The following is a 17,913-nucleotide window of genomic DNA, read 5'->3' on the forward strand; positions in this document are numbered from 1 at the left end:
GCTCTCTCCAAACTTTTAATACTTTCCCCAAAACATTCATAGGTATAATCGGCCTGAGTATACATGTTCACTGCAGAGAATTTAATAGTGGCACCTCCTGGTGGCTGTGTGCCAGCACATCTTAGGGGCTTTGCATATATTAGCTCAGTTAATCCTCAGAACGACGGCAAGGAGCAGGCACCACCACATCCCTATTTGATGGAGGAAGAAAGGCAGGTACTGGGTTTAAGCAGCCTTCCTAAGTTGCACAGCTGGTCAGGAGAGGAGCTGGGTTTGAACCCAGGCGGCCTTAACGCCAACCCCCTGACTTGTAAGCACTGCGTTCCCCCTACCTCCCCACGCTTCTGTTTGACAGATCATATCTTTCATTTTTCTTTTAATGAAAACAGAATCAGACCATCATCTGTCACGTGCTCTTTTCATTTAGCCTGTGTGACCTTCTCTGATGGATGTGGCTGGCGGTGTCCCTTGCCCCAGCGCTAAGGGACATGTGATTTCTCAGCACCCGATGATCTCTGAGATATCGGATCTGGGATTCCAGGTTCTGAACCTAAAGCCTCAGGAATGTTGGGCTGTAAAGGATTCAGACAAGAAGAAAGGCTGTAGAGGCATGATTGTCTGGGGTGTAAGGTGGCCACCAGATGGTAGCTCACTTGGTTTTGAGGGAGTAGGGCCTGTGAACACAAGGGGATTTGCCCTTGGCTGCGAAGAACATTTAATACAACACAGCATCTCAAGGACCTAAAATGACTGACTGATGTAACTTTATAAGAGTGGGTCCCAGTTCCAATGAACAGAGGCTTCCTGTCCTTTGGTTCAGTTCCATAAACACTGATGGAGCATGCCTACTATACAGCAGCTGCTGAAAGACAAAGGGGAAAATCTGATCTCTATTCCAGGGACCTACAGTCTAGTGGGTCAACAGCCACAGCAGTCGGTAACTTCAAAACTATAAAATCCAGATACTGCCATGAAAAAGATCTGCAAGAGGTTCTGTAGGATCCCAGAGGACAGACATTAGAACCTCTCAGGGGAGAGAGGCCAGAGCTGAGTCTAAAAGGGTGAACAGGAGGGAGCAGAAATGGAAGGCAGGAAGGGTGTTCTAGGCGGGGCGAACAGCATGAGCAAAAGCCCAGGGGTCCGGAGAGCTGAACGAAGTAATGCCACTAACATTTGTTTTCCATGTAAAATATCAAAATATAGACTCCCCAGATATAGATGAGAACAGTCTGCCTTAACATACTTTGTATCTGCTAACAGTTTGCTGTTTTTAATATATCCTAAATTCCGTCAAAGAGAAAAAGTATGGTTTAAACATTCAACAGCTGTTTTAACTCTGTTTAAAGACTGTCTTCCTATCGAAAGGTGGGCCCTGTATACTCAATATCTCAGAGGATGGGGAGAAAGAACGTCCTTCCCACGGCTAAAAGGGGCTAGACCCAGGGTTGGGGGTGTCTACTGGCCCTGGTGATGTCTCATTTCAACTCACTGACTATGCAAATTCAGCATCAAGGAAAAGAAATGAAATCCGTGCATGCAATCACGAAAAGCAAATTTTAAATTGTTATTGTCATCCATCCCACTTCTGGGAAATTCTAAAAATGAGCTAAACCGATGGTGGCAATCTGGGGACGTAAAACAGGCAGGATTCGTCTTTTCGTTCACAGCTGTAATCCTGTTCCGCTGTGTTTGTAAAACGAGCCACAAGTATATTGGACAGCCGGTGGTTGAGAAGCGGGGGGAGGTGAAGGGAGGCTGAGACTGGCTTTCATGCTGGATTAGGCCATTGCTGAGCCTCAGTTTCCCCTTCTGTGAGGTGACGGTTCTGGTGGCCTGGCCTCTGAGGTCCCCTCCACTCAACGGCCCCCTGACTCTCCTTTTTAGAGGACAAACTCCTGGGGGGACTCTGCAACAAGAATCAAAGTCGAGGATAAGGGCATCTCTACCAGAGTCTTTTCTCCATATGGCCAATTTCCCCTCACTTTGGCTAGAAGAGGAGGAAAAAAACCAGTCTCAAGAAAATTCCGTTTATCTCCACTCAGATTGGAGGCAAACGCCAAATATCTCCCAGAAGTTTCTTGATAACCCCCAAAAGAGGAAATTGCAAAAGTGAACTGTCAACTGTTTGTCTTCAAAGATGGAAATCTGTGGCTAGGTGTGACAAAGAGATCAGGACAATAAGATAAATGTGGCATTTTACAGCCTAATTTGACACAGAATATAAAACAGACCCTACTATAAATAAAACAGATCAAAAACAAATTTCTTCTGTCTAGCACAGGGGACTATATTCAACATCTTGTAGTAACCTGTAATGAAAATGAATACATGTACACTGTGCTGTACACCAGAAATTGATACATTGTAACTGACTGTATTTCAATTTTAAAAGAAACAGCATGTGATAACTGTCTAAAAAACAAGAGAGATAAAATAAAATAAATCCACTATGAGTCTCAAGTTAGCTGAATGAATTCTCTATTCTGTCTGACTTCAGGTGAATTCAGGCTTCTTTGGCTGGAAAAAAAAAATCTCCTTGGGACACTAGAAACTCCTTGCCCTAGAACGTTAATTAGTTCTGGAAGGATGGGGACTCAGTGTTGAATGACTCAGGTGTCTGGCGGTGTCATAATTCACTGGAAATAGCAAGGCAAGGGCTCCTGCCACATAAGATACATCAGCACGCTCGAAGTTATTCTTGGTTTTAATTCTGGATCCTGAAAAGTCTTCCCCAGAACTAAGAGAAGCACCACATTCCACAATTTACAGAACTTATCTTATGCTCTTTCCAAAGTTCTTTCATATTTTGGACCAAACTTTTCCCCTCTGGGAAAGCTGGGGTGAATCATTCCTTTCAAACCCTGTAAACCTCTTTCCCCTGACGCCATGTGTGTGGTGGGGGCTCCCCTTCATGAGAGGAACAAAATGCAGCACCAAAGAAGAAGGGAAGCATCAAAACCAAGATGTCAAAAATTCTGTATGTGGGAACTGATGAAAGAGGGAATGTACTGGTAGAGCCTACCTTTAGCATACTTGTAACTTAGTTCCCCTTGAATCATAATTAGCTCCTGGCCAGATCGGTTCACAGTTGGTCCCGACAGCAAGTGATCCCAACCCCCGCACCCCATCCCATATCATCATCGTCCAAGGCTCAAGTCTGGCTTGCCATCAGAAAAACACCTTCCTAAATCAGCTTGTTCTCAGAGCCCTGTAAAATGATGCACAGGCCAGGATAATTCAGATGGACGTTATTAAAGGATCATGGAGAAAAAAATGTTTGTTTTGGGGTTTGTTTCTGTTTCCATCAAAGCTGGGGACAGGAGGACAGGAAAGGACAGAACTGACCCAACAGGGCCCCTAGTGCCACCCCCACAAGGTGAGCCCAGCCCTCTCCACAGCCGCCCCCAAAGTTGGTGAAGGGAGGCGGGCTTGGGGTGCTCCGAACCGCCCTTCAGAAGTTAAGTGAGCAGCTTTATAGACACTTGGAGTTAAACCGAGAAGCACCAACTCAGAGAAGCCTGTTACTCAAAAATCTTTAACACCTTGCCTGCACCGATTTTCCTTCACATCTGCTGAGCGCTGAGATTTGTGCTTGTGTGTGGAGGGGAGGGGATGGAGGGACGCCCTTCTGGTTAACCCTGGTGACTTCCAGGAGGCTCCTGCATGAACAAGTCAGCTCCTGGTTTTCCAGGCCTGAGCTGACGAGACTCAGACAAAACAGTGTTTGCACAAATGTGGTACCAGGTAGCCCGGCCTTTCTGCGGTAGTGCCTCTGCAGGGCTCAGCCAAAGAAAGATGTACCTGACTCCAGACAAAACGCAGAGAGATGTGAGGAGTGTCCTGATTTAGCAATCCTTGTTACAGCAAAAGAAACAATTTTGAAAAGCAGGTTAGCTACTAAAAGATGGCAAGGAACAGAATAATGATTTTGCCCTAAAAATGATTTTCCTGCCAGCCTTCTCTTCCGAGCCCTTTCCCCTGTAGCCTCCTCCTAGAGCTGCATTGAAAATGGGCCCCAAATTAGAGTTTTCTACCCCAGCAGCCGCACAATAACCTCGTATTCAAGAAAACCTGCTTAAGCTAAAAAAAAAATTCCTGTTTAAGATGCTTAATTCATTTTATACACATCCTATCTTCTCGGAAGTGGCGTTTCAGAAAAAGTAAATAAAAACCAGCTGTTCTATTTTCGGTCTGTCTTTAAAGGGCTCCATTCAAGTTCCTGCTCTGAACATCCTTACACAAGTCTCTTAACTTCTCTGAGCCTTGGCATCTTGTCTGTAAAATAAGGATAAAATAGTGCTTCCCTGCAGAGACTGAATCCAAGGAGTGTGTGATAGTGGCAGTGGAGCACAGCCCGACCTCAGACCTAGGTATCTTTTCCTTTGCCTGATTTATCAAGGGCACATGGTAAAGAGAGGCCCGAGCAGCGAAGGTAACACAGGGATAAAAGATGCACCAGTGGGGAAGTCCTACCGTTGATCCTGCCCTCCATACGTGCGAAGCACTAGAAGTTGTTAAAATAAAGAGACATTTCAGCCTTCATCAGGGACGTGAGCGAGTTCTGTGCTTTGATTCTGTTTATCTGGAAGGAAGTCGGAGGTCAGCGCCTCCAAGAGCGAGCGGCTTCCAGAAGTGAAAGTGGACGGTCTGTGTCCTGCCTGTGATCGTCCCTCCCTGTTCCTGCAGCCCCGGGACTCTTGATTCCCTTATCTCCCTGTAGTCACGTCCAAGAGCAGACTGCGCGCACACAGAGAGATAAGATGATCTGGGGTGAAGCTGGCTGTTCAGGCTGCAGCCTTCCCCCCGAGTACATCCGGATAGTGAGTGTGCTTAGGTTGGGGAAAGTCTCGTTCTTGCAGGCTGGCTGGATTTCAGCTGAGCAGCAACATCCTCAGGTCTCAGCACGAAAGGAAAGCACAGAACCTACTGGAAGGGTCAGCAGGACTGCCTGGCTGCAGGGAAAGGCCCCTTTGCTTCCTGAACCTCTCATTTTCATCTGGAAAAGGTGAGCCCCCTTGTGCCGGATGAGCATTGAGGTCCTGGCCTGTCCATGCCCATTCAGGCAGCTGTAACAAATGACCAGAGACTGAGTGGCTTAAACAACAGAACTGACTTCTCGTGGTTCTGGAGGCTGAAAGTCTGAGATGAGGGTGCCAGCCTGGTCACTTCTGGTGAGGACCTGCTTCCTGCTTGCCAGTGGGGGCCATCTCGTGTTCTCACATGGCTAGCTCTCTGGCATCTTCTTATAGGGCACTAACCCCATCCATGAGGACCCCACCCTTATGACCTAATCACCTCCCAAAGTCTCACCTCCAAATACCATCACACTGGGGTTAGGGTTTCAACATGTGAATTCTGGGGAGAGGGGGCACAAACATTCAGTCCTTTCCTTCCATCTCAAAATCAACTTATTCACCAGTGTATGTATGCATGTCCAATCCAAAGACTAAACTCCTGGTCCCACTGAAAATCAGGTGATCCTTGCTCTGGAGGGAACTGTGACACAAGAGGAAAGTCACAGGGGTCTTCCAGGGTGATCGGAGCTGAGCCCCAATTCCGCAGGCCAACTCTCTTTAGAAAAAAACAAAAAGTCCCAAGGAACAGCACCTGTCACCTTTGTCATGGGGAAATGCCTCATACAGCCCATCAAATCTTAGGATGCGAATATGCTGAGTCTACTGATTTAGACTGAATTTTCAGACACCGGAGGTGGTCAGGCTACTTTGCTCTTATAAATGGCAGAAGCTTTCAAAGCAAACTGCAGTCCCCAGTGACTGCCAAGAACTTCTAAGCCTTTGGCTTCTTTGGATGAAGGATTTCACTTTTTTCCATGACGTTAGCTTTCAAGAGAACAGTGGCATATATTGTGGTTTTAATTGTTAGCATGTATCTTGACTGAAAAAAGCAAGCACTCCATTCAAAAAGTAATCACCTCAAGGCTGGAATTTAGCCAGCTGGATGCGGGGGAGTTTGAGTGACAAGCTGGTCACAGCAGCAAGTAATGAGAAGGGTACTGCCACATTGCATGTTTATGGAACTCTTTCACAAACACTCTCTCCTCTCGACAGTCACCCCTTGGTATCAATACCTTCCTCTTATAGATGAAGAGACTGAGTTTTGGGGTGTCTGTGACTCAGGTCACAGTCTGTGACTGAGGTCACTTGGCCACAGCGACCGTGTCGGGGTGCCAAGGCCTTCTGCCGCAGGTCACAGCCATGGAAAAATGCTGTTGGCGGGGGAGAGTGTAGCTCAAGTGGTAGAGCGCATGCCCAGCACGCACAGGCCTGGGTTCAATCCTCGGTTCCGCCTCTAAAATAAAATAAACAAATACACCTAATTACCTGCCGCCACCCCCAACCCCACAAAGGATGCCTGGCATCCCAGACTCTTAAAAAACAACAACAACAATAAAAGCAAACACTATTGGCCCACACGACAATGGCCACTCAGATGCTGTGGTTTACAATCAGGTCACAAGAGGGGAGCTCAGGGGTAGAGCGTGTGCTTAGCATGCATGAGGTCCTGGGTTCAACCCCCAGTCCCTCCATTAAAAATAAATAAATCTAATTAGCTCCCCCTAAAAAGAACAAACAAAAAACCCTGCTGCTCCCCAAGACCAAATGTGGAAATAAAACATTCAGATAAAAACGAACAATCAAAAAAAAAAAAATCGGGTCATAGGCCAACGCTGCCCAGGAGGAAAAGCTGAGGGCTCGTGTAGGTACCTCGCGCAAACAGGCTGTAATATGTACCAGAGCTGCCAACCTGAGCTGTTGGAAAACACAAAACACAGCCTCAAGTGAGCTCATGCTAGCGGTACCTCCCCACAACCTGGGGATGAGATTCTGCTGCCCAGTAACCGATCAGACGGGGAAGGGGGAGCCCCAAGGTTTTGTCTGTAAAGCAGAGGCCGCTCTGAACAGCTAACTCGTGTAAACACAGCACAGCTCCATAGACACTGGGCACACGACAGAAACTACTCTCTTAAAAAATTTAGGCATCCTCACAATTTCCCAGGCCTTTGTCAGAAGGGGCCAATCCAAGCCTCTGAGGCTGGTTAGCTTCAATGACTCCCGTGTGCTGGGAGGGTGCCACGAGTCGGGCCCGGGTCTGCACCAGCAGACAGGTCCGGCTAAGTGGGCACAAACTGGGCTGGCCACCTCGCAGCCCAGATGTGCCTGTTTTTGCATAGGACGGGGGGACAGCAGCCCTGGCCGAGAAGGAGGAGCACCTGACAGGGCAGATCTATTGGGAAAACCTCCCAGGTAGGTGCTTGGAGCGGGTTTCTAAGGACATGTGGGAGGAGGATGAGTGAGGAGCTGCCCCCAGGTGGGAAGGTGACCCGAGGGGCAGGAGGTCCTGGTGCGAGAAGCTGGGGGATGCTGCACTTCCCTGGACACGACCGAGTGGAGCACATCTGCTGTGTGGCAGCCAGGAACCATGCCCAGAAGGTCTGCTCTCGTTCCTTCCACAGAGCGCTCTGTCTGCCTACCTGCTGGCCCTGTGTGAGGCGTGGGGTGCAGGGGGCTCGCAGACCAGCCAGAGCCCAGGCCTGGTCATGAAAATGAAATGCGCACACATTGACAGGGCATTAATTTGGGCGGCCGTGTCCAAACCCAAGTATTAGAGCGTGGCGGCTGCGGCCCTGCCAGGAAGCATCCTGACACTTACTCGAGAGCAGGTGAAGGACTCGGGCTCAGGGAGCCGAGAGGCAGCCTGCTGAGGGGTGGGTGATGGCAAAGAAGGTGAGAATGAACATCGCGCTAGCGGAGAGGTCAGGACCGAGACGGGTGACACAGGAGAGGGATCTGTTTTCACCAAGGCCACCTTTATTTAACTCCCAAAATTGAGGGGTCCTGTGCCTCCCCGGACACAATCTCTTAAGTGGAGCCTTTCCAGATCCAACAGAAGTAAAGGAGACAGTCAAAGGGTGGAGGTTTTTTCTGAGCTGCCACCCGCTGTTGGCAGCCCTGCTGGGTGGGAGTGAGTTACAGATTCCCAAGGAGGGAGTGTGGCAGGTGACGGGCTTCTAGGACCCTAGGACCGGGAGGAATGAGGCCGCCTCACCCTCTCTGGGCAGGGAGCTGAGACAGAGACCAGGAGTGGAAACACTGCAGGCAGGTCCCAAAGCAACTCAAAAATAAGCAGCTCTCTTCCCTCAAATGAAATCAGTTTGTCTTGAGCCATAAATTCAAGAGATTATTATCAGCCAAGGGCTACATAAGATTGGAAATAGAAGAAAGTTCTCTAACTGGAGAGATCATAAAACCGCTACAAAGTACCATGCAAATTTGCTGTGAATGAATTTCTCTCTCCCACATTCGTTGTAAAGGCGAAGGGAGGGAAGACTATAAAAATAAAATCCTCCCTGACCATTAAGAAAGCCTTGGGGAGAAGGAGAAAGAAAAAAGAAAGCCTTGGCGAGGCGAAGAGTCATCTCTGCTTTGGGTCTTCAGGGGAACGGATATTCCAGAGCTCCAGGGCAATCATTCTTGGCAACATCCCACCCCAACCACAAGCACACACCAGCACCAGGGGTTTACAGTTTTCCTCATAGTTTTACTAGAACACGATCGCCAGGGAAACAGGCATCTTATGTAGTAACAGATGACATCACCATGGGCCATGTCTTTCGTGGACCACGTAAATGGAAGTGCTGATGTGGCCAATCCACGATCTGTTAGATAAACACAGCAGTCTGGTGGGCTCTTCCCTTCCTCACTCCAACCCACCTCCTCCCCAAAACTTCTCAGGCCACAAGCAATGTCTGTCCTCTCCTGCACTCCGACAACATGCAGGTGGACCATTTGCACTGCGACACGTACCCATCATTCTATTCCTAAACCAGCCTTAACCTTGCAAAACATAACAATGGAAAGTCAAAGCCATCTACTTCTGAAATGGAAGAAATACCGGAATTTTCCATAAAGGCCAAAAGATAAATCTGAATTTCACTCATATGGACTATTGGTGAAACTGCCTCAAAAGGCCCACAAGAGGCCCGATGATTAGGCACCAGACTCGAAATGGAATTATCCTGTCCCTGGGAACCTCCTCGAAACATTAGATTTTCTTCTTTGAATTAAGGAGGAAGAATAAGATTAACATATTTTATGAGTTTCATCTATCCCATTTGCCTTCCCGTCTTCTCTAGCAGAATTGGAAAATTTCAAAGACTAGAACAAACTCACATTTCAGCCATACTTCACGCCAGGCACAAAGTATTTGTTTAAGGGACTCCTGCCTATTCAGAGAAAGAACGTCTATCAGAGTTAAAACTCTGCAGATGCTGGAAACAACAAAGCTTCTTAGAGATGCTTGGGCGGCCCACTGTCTAGCTGGATTGAGAAGGGTCTGGAAGGCTATCTCCTCAGAGTTTTCTTGGAAACAGATCACTGGAGGGCTATGTCTCCTGACACCGGTTCACGACTCTTCTGAGATTACTGCAAGGTTGATGATGTCTAGTTAGTTTTCATGGAGAGCCTCAATTTCAAATATTCTCTTGTGTGTCTTCACAAACCACCAAAACACTCCAAAAACAATGATTATGGACTATTATGTGCCTGCCTGAGAAAAATCTGAAATGTACCCAAAGACACATACATAAGGAAGTTAATACAAACACTGTTTAAAATAGTCAAGAAGTGAAAATGAACAAACAAACAAAAGAAGTGGTAACAAAGCACAGTAAATGTTTAACAGAGAATGAGTTAAATAAATTATGTGTCAGCAGTACTTCTGAATATTACTACGTAACCTTTTTTATATGGATTTGTATTCCTTTATATTTCAGTGTATACAGAATATTTACACAAAAGGGAACATATGACACATTATTTGGCATCTTGCTTTTTTTCATATAATTATATCTAGATCATTTTTGTATTAATATCTTGTGTCTGGTATCTTGTAGTCTTTTTTAAAGAGTTGTTTCTTTTCTTAGTATTTTTTAAATTTATTATTGTATTACGTAATTATTTTATTTGGGGGGAGGTAATTAGATTTCTTTACCTTTAGAGGATGTACTGGGGATTGAACCTAGGAGCTCATGCGTGCTAAGAATGCACTCTACCGCTTGAGCTATACCCTCCTCACTGATATTGTGTAGTTTTCATTTGCATTTCTGTTGTTTACTGACTTTGGACATCTTAAAGCTATTCCTTTTTTTTTTTGTAGTGTCACTTTTTTTTATTGAAGTATAGTCAGTTTACAATGTTGTGTCAATTTCTGGTACACAGCATAATGCTTCAGTCACAATGTACATACATATATTCCTTTTCATATTCTTTTTCATTATAGGTTACTGTAAGATACTGAATACAGTTCTCTGTGCTATACATTACAAACTTATTGTCCATCTATTTTATATATAGTGAATATTACTATGTAACCTCTAAAAAGAATAAAGCAGACATAAGAAATGACCCCCCAAAATCTCATGCCACACCAACCAAAAAAAAATCCTGCTAAATAAAATGCATAGAATGAATTCTGTCTGCTTAAAAAGAAAACGTGCACATAAATGCAGGGAAAATGACTAGCAGAATACACGCATGGTTAACAGCAATCACCTCCTGAGAAGGGTGGGGCGCGGTGGGCTGCATCAGTTAGGATGCTTTTGGCCACGATTAACAAACAAGCCCAACTCGCCCTGCTTTAAGTGATCAGGAAGGTTTCAGGATCTCCCAAACATCCTAACTCAGAGACTCCTCTTTGGTGATTCAGAAGGTCAAGGGTACCGTGGAGGCCACATTCTTCACCTTTGCGTTCCTTGGCAGGTCAGCTGGGACCTGGCCTAGCCTGCTCTGGTGGCTGACGGCTGCCCCACTTACCGGGATCATGTCCAGGAGAAGAAAAGTGCTCCTTCCTCCCTTGCCTCTTTCTAAGGGCCAGGGAAGCCTCCTAGGAACGCACGCAGCCAATCACATTCAGTGCCAGGACAAAGTCCACATGCTCACCGGAGCCAATCACTGGCAAGGACAGCAGGTCCACCAGGGCTGCTTGGCCAATCAGGATTTACCCCTGAGACATGTGGAGGAAGGAAGATTCCCAAGCAAAATCAGGTTTCCACCAGGTCGAAAAAAGGGGGCGACTCTTAAGTAGGATCAGGGGATAAAGGGGATCTTCCCTCTAGAAGTAGCTCTGGATTATTTGAAAATTTTACAAGATTATATTAATTTTTAAAAATCTAACATTAAAAAAATTTTAATGCATAGAAAAAAGACTGAAGGGAAGTACCTTCGAGATTGTGGGTAATTTCCATTTTCTTCAATCTTTTCTATATTTGCCAAGAAATAAGTATAGTTTCATAACAGAAAGATAATAACTTTTAAAATGTTCTCCAGTTCTCAATATTTTGACTTTCAAGGGGGACAGATATCCCCTGGCAAATTACACAGTGCCTGTTTTGGTTCAGAAGAGTCTGGAAGGGTCACGCTGCTCGGCTCTGTCACCTGCCTTCCTTAGGGAGGGCTTGTGTCCCCTGGAAGCCCAGGCAATTTTCAGTGACCCAGGACATAATCCTCCATGGATTCAGCAAAGCAGCAGGTCCCTGGGTCCCACCTCCTCCCATCTGGCCCTGCCTCTGCTCTGATCTCCATCTAGGGTGCTTGGATGCTCCCTGCACCCACTTCCCTTCCTTGTTAACCTGTCCCTCGTCCCCTGCCCAGGTCTGCCTTGGCTCCTACCCCTGCTCTACTGCGTTCTTCCCTCACACGTGTCCCAGGCTGTTGCTCTTCTCCTACACCTGGTTTTCAAGGTTTATTTTGGCGGAGCTTGGAGTGGGAGTGGTAGCGGAGAAATCGCTTTTGCAAATAATCAGTGGAGCTCTAAAACATACATACTAGAGCAACAGGGGTTGAAGTATTTTGAGGGCCACCCAGACCACCCTTCCTAAAACCAGGGTGAAAGTGACCACTCCCTTGCATATTCATCTTCCCCAGACGTCAAGAGGAAGCAATCATCTCAGAGCATGAAGTATAAAACATCAGGTGGTGAATTCCAACCCATCCTGCATTGCCTTCAGGTAATTTGTACTCAGCTGAAGAGGACTGATTGATGGCTCTGACCCTTAAAAGTGCCCGGCCAGGGATGCACCAATGCCCTTCCCTCCAGAACATATTTTTAAGCAGTGCCTCACTGCCACAAACACCAGTTGGTCCTCATCAACAGAACCTACAGGGTTAAGTACCAGGAACAGCCTCAGGTAAATGTCTTGCTAGCAGGGTACCACCAAGGCTCACCAGAAGCCAGGGCACTGCAGGGGAAGAGTGGAAATGTGTGTGTTCCCCATCATTCCATTTTGCATCCGACTATCTTCCATGGTTGCCCACCTTCCAGCCCCAGGCACAGTTCTCTATTGCCAGCCTGGGGTTTGTTGATTAACCAACCTGAATCTCTAATTGGTGACCTACACGGAAAAATATTTTAGGAACCTCTCCTTCCTCCTTGCCTACCAGCCCCTCTCTCCCATCAATGGTAATAAAAGGGTCACTTTTGTGACACCTAACATGTGTCCTTCACCAGTCATCCTACCTACTTGATGGTAAGCGTTATTTCCACTCTTTTCTGTCCAGGACACTAAGGCTCAGTGAGGTTAAGAAAGTTGCTTCAAGTCACACAGTAGCTGAGCAGGGAGGTGATCCCAGATCTGTCTGATTTCAAATATCTGCATTTTATTTCCTGCCAAGTCACAAAGCTTTCCATTCAAAGAAGATCAGAGGTCAAGATCGGTAGCATGGGAAAATTCCATTTCCTGGGGCCCTCTCTGGCCCCTACACTGGACAGTGGTGTCCTGCAGCCTCATTTCAGTCTAGAAAAAAGCTCCCTCAACTTGTAAGCTCCTTGAGGGCAGAGAGGACCCATGTTCTTTCTTTTTCTATCTCCTGGGCCTACTACACAGTAGATGCTTGGTATCACAGGCTGAACTGAACTAAGAAAATTCCCGAAACTTCCTAGTGAGTGTCGCAGCATCCGGAGCACCCGGAGCTGGCAAGAAATGCAGACTCCCAGGTCCCAGTCCTGAGTCAGTGCCTGCATCTCACAGATCCCCAGGAACTCAGCGCCACTTGTAAAGTTTGAGACATGATGTTCTAAACCCTCCACCTTCTTAATACAATGTTTTTTTCCCCTCGCACCATGATAGAAGATAAGCTCTTCCATTTCTGTTCTGAATCATCAGCTAGAAACCACACAGTCTTATGACCCACAGAAGCTCAAGTGATCTCTGGGGGTACTTTACCTAAGAGATTACTTTGCTTCAAATGCCAAGTGGTCCCCAGTCTCAAGGCATTTAGTGAGAAACAGTAGTGCCTTAGATAAAGGCTGCATTCAAAAACATTCCCCTTTTAAACATATGTTCACATTTAATAAGTGTTTATTTAGTGCTCAAAGGCACTATTAATCATCTTCAGATTTAAATGAGAATTACTCAGAGTTAAGTACCCCATTAGCATTCAGAAACTTGTAACCTTTGGATAACTATCACCGACAAGTCAGCTCATTTCCTAACCTACTTAGTGAGCATCTAAGATGAATAAGGCCTCACAGGGATGAGCTGCTGTGGGGGATATGAATGTGGCAGTCCCTGACCTCCTATCTTTGCTACAGATAGAATGGAGACCGGGAACGTGCTAATCACACATTTCTGTAAGCAAATAAGGCATCAAGTACCATTTCCACTATTTAAATGCAAAACTCAATTAGATGCTTCTTTGATGATGCGGCCAAGGCCAATTAGACCTTGGCGTAAAAAGCCAACAATACTGAGTCACTGGGCTATTTTCAACACCTCACAATCCGACCTCCCTTGGGGAAGAGATGCCGCCTCCTGCCTGGGATCAGCATGGGTCAATCAGTGTCCGGATCACAATGGAAAAACTGACTTTTCATGTAAAGAACAAAATACATACTTGTTTTAAACATTAAGAAAAAGGCCTTAGCCTTTTGGATGTTTAAGGTTCCAAAGCCAGACTGATGAAAAACCATATAAAAGTGGTGATATAAAAAGCATATGTATGCATTATTCTCTTAATCTGATAAAAATAATTAATTTTGAATCTGTAACCTAAAAATTAGTGGCAGTGTTAAGAGCCAGCTTTAAAGACTACCAAGGGTTAAGAAAGATCGTTAAAAAAAAATAAGATGAATTCAACTTAATAACGATACCTATCAGGTGATGTGGGTCATTTTAACTACTATTTTTTTTTATCATTTTCATTATTAAATACCTAGAAATAGTAAAAAGGGCCCAAACTCTTGAAAGAACCAAATGAGCTTAAAAACCATTGTCATTTTCTACAGAAAGAAATTTAGTCACCATCTGAGCGCTCTCTCCTCCTATCAGAGGATTTTTTTTCCATCACACTAATTAGTGAAGCCTCACTTGGTTCTTTTCTTGGCACGTTTAACTCTTTGGGGGGTAGCGTTTTATTAATAACATATTTCCTCTAGAATATATTCCCTTCTCTGGCCTCCACAGGAGTCACTCTGGGGAGCAGTGAGAATAAAATCAACCCTACATCTGCCGCAGTGGGACAGATCAGCAAATAAACAGAGGCATCGATTCCTAAGAAGAAAATGGCTAAAAGCAGCACATTTACAATTCTTCTAAGCCACACTCCACATCTCTCTGTGAGATGGAAGACAATTACTGAGGGTCTCTATGTTGCATACTTTATTTTTAACTAAATCTTTCAGTAGACTGCTGAGAAATGCCCACACTTCTACCCGACCTGGTTTAGCTGTTCAATGAGACAGATTTTTTTGTTTTTGCAAAATAGTGGCCCAAGTCTGAAGAGCTCTTTTAAACACTATATTTGGGAGTCATTTAAAATACGTTTGGGGGTTATTTTTGGCAAACGCTTCCTTTAAGAAATCTTAGGGGCAGAAAGATAGAGCTACTACTTGAATTTTGAACTGGCACCTCCCAAGGAAAAGCAATTAAAACTTGCTGTGTTATAAATGCGAGCCATAATGAGTTGGTCAATTCACTGATCAGGGACCAAGTCAGTTTGAGACAGACACCTCGCCAGGAGCTGCTTTAGAGCTAATTATCTAGAAAGTCCAAACCAGGAAAACCCTCCTACCAAGGAAAAGAAGGTCTGGGTTCTAAATGATCAAGAATGACCAGTTCGTCTCTGCTAATTAAGTTAATTTAATAACTATTCAATATTTTACCGTAAAGAAACAGGCCAATTTAATGACTCAAAGGAACAGGGACTAAAGACAAAAACTCGCCGAGCTCTCCCCTTTCCGACCCCTTCTGAACACCTGTTGAACTCCCCCGGCTTTCAACTTTCTGAGCTAAAGCCTACCGGATACAACCATGGGAGCTTTTAGACTTTCTGGAAGTGCGTGTGTATTTTGAAGGTTTCCATCTTGCTTAATCAACAAAACTGGTTACTAATTATTTATGAATCGCAGGGCTGAAAACAAACTTTCTTACCTTGAGCACTTAAGGAGTGGCAGGCAGAGGAGCGGGGTTGGGTTTTCATCTGGCCCCTCGGTCCCTGTCCCTAGCCTCTGGTTACCGACCCTGCGCGGCTCTACAGAAAGGTCAAAGGTAAGCCTCCCGCCTCGGCTCGGGGAGGGGGCACACCTCCCAACAAAACACCACGCTGGCATCCAACCTGGGGAGCTCCCGGTGGCGAGGCGACGCGAAGGGCCGGGCTACGCGCTCTCTAGGCGTCCAGGGATCAGGCTCCGCACCCATTCCGGCCCGGAACCAATTCCTATTCCGATCCAGGGACCCGGAGAGACCTCGGGCCCGGGGCGCGCACGCTGCCCTCTCCAGGGGTCCCCGGCAGCCCACGCTCCGGAGGGCGCGCGATGGGACTCCGAGAGGCCAATGGGCGACCCTCAAGGCTGCTACCCGGGCACGGCGTCCACCCACCCCGACGGTACTCTCTGAGCACCCCAAATCCGGAGGTTCGGGGTGTCTTGTTCTCTGCCTCCTTCGTCAAGACGCACACGGAGCCTACCACCCGGGCCGCCGCTGTGGCCCCGCAGGACTTGACGTCCAGGCCGCGGGACCGGGGGCTGACGGTGGGGATCCAGCGCCCCGCGCCCCCGACCCCCACGCCGCGCAGTCCCGGGCCCGAGCGCCGCTCCGGGCCCCGCGCGTCCACCGCGCCGGCGAGCAGGTGACCGAGTCCCGCGACCCCGCGCGCACGTCCTCCCACCGGGCCCCCTGCGTCCCTGGGCGCGGCCCTTACCTCGGAGCGGGCCGGGGCGGCCCCGCGGGGCCGGGCGCGTACTGGGCCGGGGAGACGCGCCTCCCGCCGCCGCCGCCGCCGCCGCCGCCGCCGCCGCTGGGAGCCGAGGCGGCGAGCGGGCGCGGCGAGCTCCTCCCGGGCGGCGGCGGGAGGCGCTGCTCTCGCTGTTGCCGCCGCCGCCGCGGCTGCAGGTCTCGGAGCTACGCGGGCGCCGCTCCCGGGCCGCCGCCGCCGGTCCTTTGGCTCCTGCAGGAGGCCGGCTGCTCGGGCGGCAAACTCTTCCGCACGCAGAGCCGGCGGGGAGAGCCGCCGCCGCCGCCTCTTCCTCCTCCCCCTCCCTCCTCCCGCCTCCTCTGAGTCCTCCTCCTCCTCCTCCTCCACCTCCTCCTCCTTCCCTCCGCTCCCGCTGCCGCCGCCGGCCGGGTCCCTCCTGGCCGCACTCCGGGCCCTGGCCGCGACCCAGCCTGGGACACGCACCCTGCGCGCTGCACGGGCAGAAGGACCCCCGGATCCCCGGCTTCCCTGGGCGGCGCAGACACCCGCGCGCTAGGCCGCCACCGCCTCTGCTGGGCTGCCAGGGACGGTCGGCGGGGTCCGGCCAGGGGCGCGGGGTCGCGGCTAGGCGCGGGGCGGGGGCGGGGGTGTGCTTAGAGGGGAACTGGCCGGAGAGGAGGCCAAAGGAGGCGGGGCTGCCAGCTGAGGTCCCGTTCAAGTTGTCAATGGGGATGGCAGAGAATCTTCCTCCCCTGCCTGGTGCCGACCCTCGCCCTGCCCGCTGCCACCCCGCCGTCCCGTCCGTTGAGGGGCGAGCACACCACCGTGGTCCCCTGCACGCGGTCCTCGCGGGGTAGGCCTGCACGCGGAGCCCGAGCCAGCGCATCGGGCGCGTCTCTGCGCGCGGACCACTGCGCTTTCTCAATGAACGGCGGCGGCGGGGGTCGGGGAGACGCCGACGAGCGCTGTTCCCGGGGGATCGCAGCGCCTGCTGGGGAGGAGCGATCGGGGTTTCTTCCAAGGCGAATGTAGCCGGTCCGGAAAATGGGTCAAGGATGGAAAGGAGCTGGCTCATTGCCCGCCTCCTAGGCAGAGGCACTTGGGGAGGGGGGCTGTGGCCAGGAGCGCGCACCCGGAGCTCCACGCTGCTGCTCCCTCCCCTCCCCCGCTGCCCTCCTCTCCTTTTGCACCAGTGCAGGAAATGTTCCACTGACCTACATATTTTTCCAAACATACGTGACCTTTTTTTTTTTTCCCCTCTGTGGGAGGAGACAGGCGAGAATCCAAGAAAAGGAGAAGCTGGAGCGGCGCGCGCAAAACAGGGAGGCTTTCAGCAAGGCTCCCGCAAACGCCCAGCAGAGACAAATGCACGTCAATAGCCCCTAGGAGCTAGGAGCTGCTGTTCGATCTCTGCGCGGCTTCGAGACGGAGTCGTGTGGGAAAGGGAGACCAGGCGCCCCGCCGAGGCCCGGAGCGCTGACCAGGTTCCCTAGACCCGCAGACCGGACTCCATCCCGGGCGGCGGCGTTCCCCACGTGGAGGCGCCTCGGGAGAAGCCCAAAGGAGGGGAGAGGTCTGCAACCCCCGGGAGGTCACCCTTCCCAGACATCACAGAGGTACAGTGCCTGGCGCAGCGTTCTGGCTCCAGCAGCCCTTTTTCGAATGTCCCTGGGTCCTTCGCACATTCCCACAAGTAGCCCAGGGG

The 17,913-nt window shown here is 49.1% G+C and overlaps 1 protein-coding gene across 8 annotated transcripts in view; it reads right to left on the minus strand.

Moving 5' to 3' along the window:
- NPAS2 (neuronal PAS domain protein 2) overlaps positions 1–16,710 on the minus strand; it is a 133,680-nt gene extending 116,970 nt beyond the window's left edge. For 2 of the 8 annotated variants that reach the window (XM_072951312.1, XM_031691980.2), the window contains exon 1: positions 15,446–15,594. Coding sequence is in view for 1 of the 8 variants with exons in the window: in XM_006203887.3 (XP_006203949.1) it covers positions 15,446–15,624 (179 nt within the window). In the remaining 7 variants the exon portion in view is untranslated. Of the gene's footprint in view, positions 1–15,445; positions 16,039–16,214; positions 16,615–16,691 lie in introns of those variants that run through there. The other 6 variants (XM_072951313.1, XM_072951310.1, XM_072951309.1 and 3 more) reach the window with 6 other exon arrangements.
- Positions 16,711–17,913: the final 1,203 nt, after the last annotated feature.

This window comes from Vicugna pacos, chromosome 28, assembly GCF_048564905.1.
Source record: "Vicugna pacos chromosome 28, VicPac4, whole genome shotgun sequence".
Lineage (NCBI taxonomy): Eukaryota > Metazoa > Chordata > Mammalia > Artiodactyla > Camelidae > Vicugna > Vicugna pacos.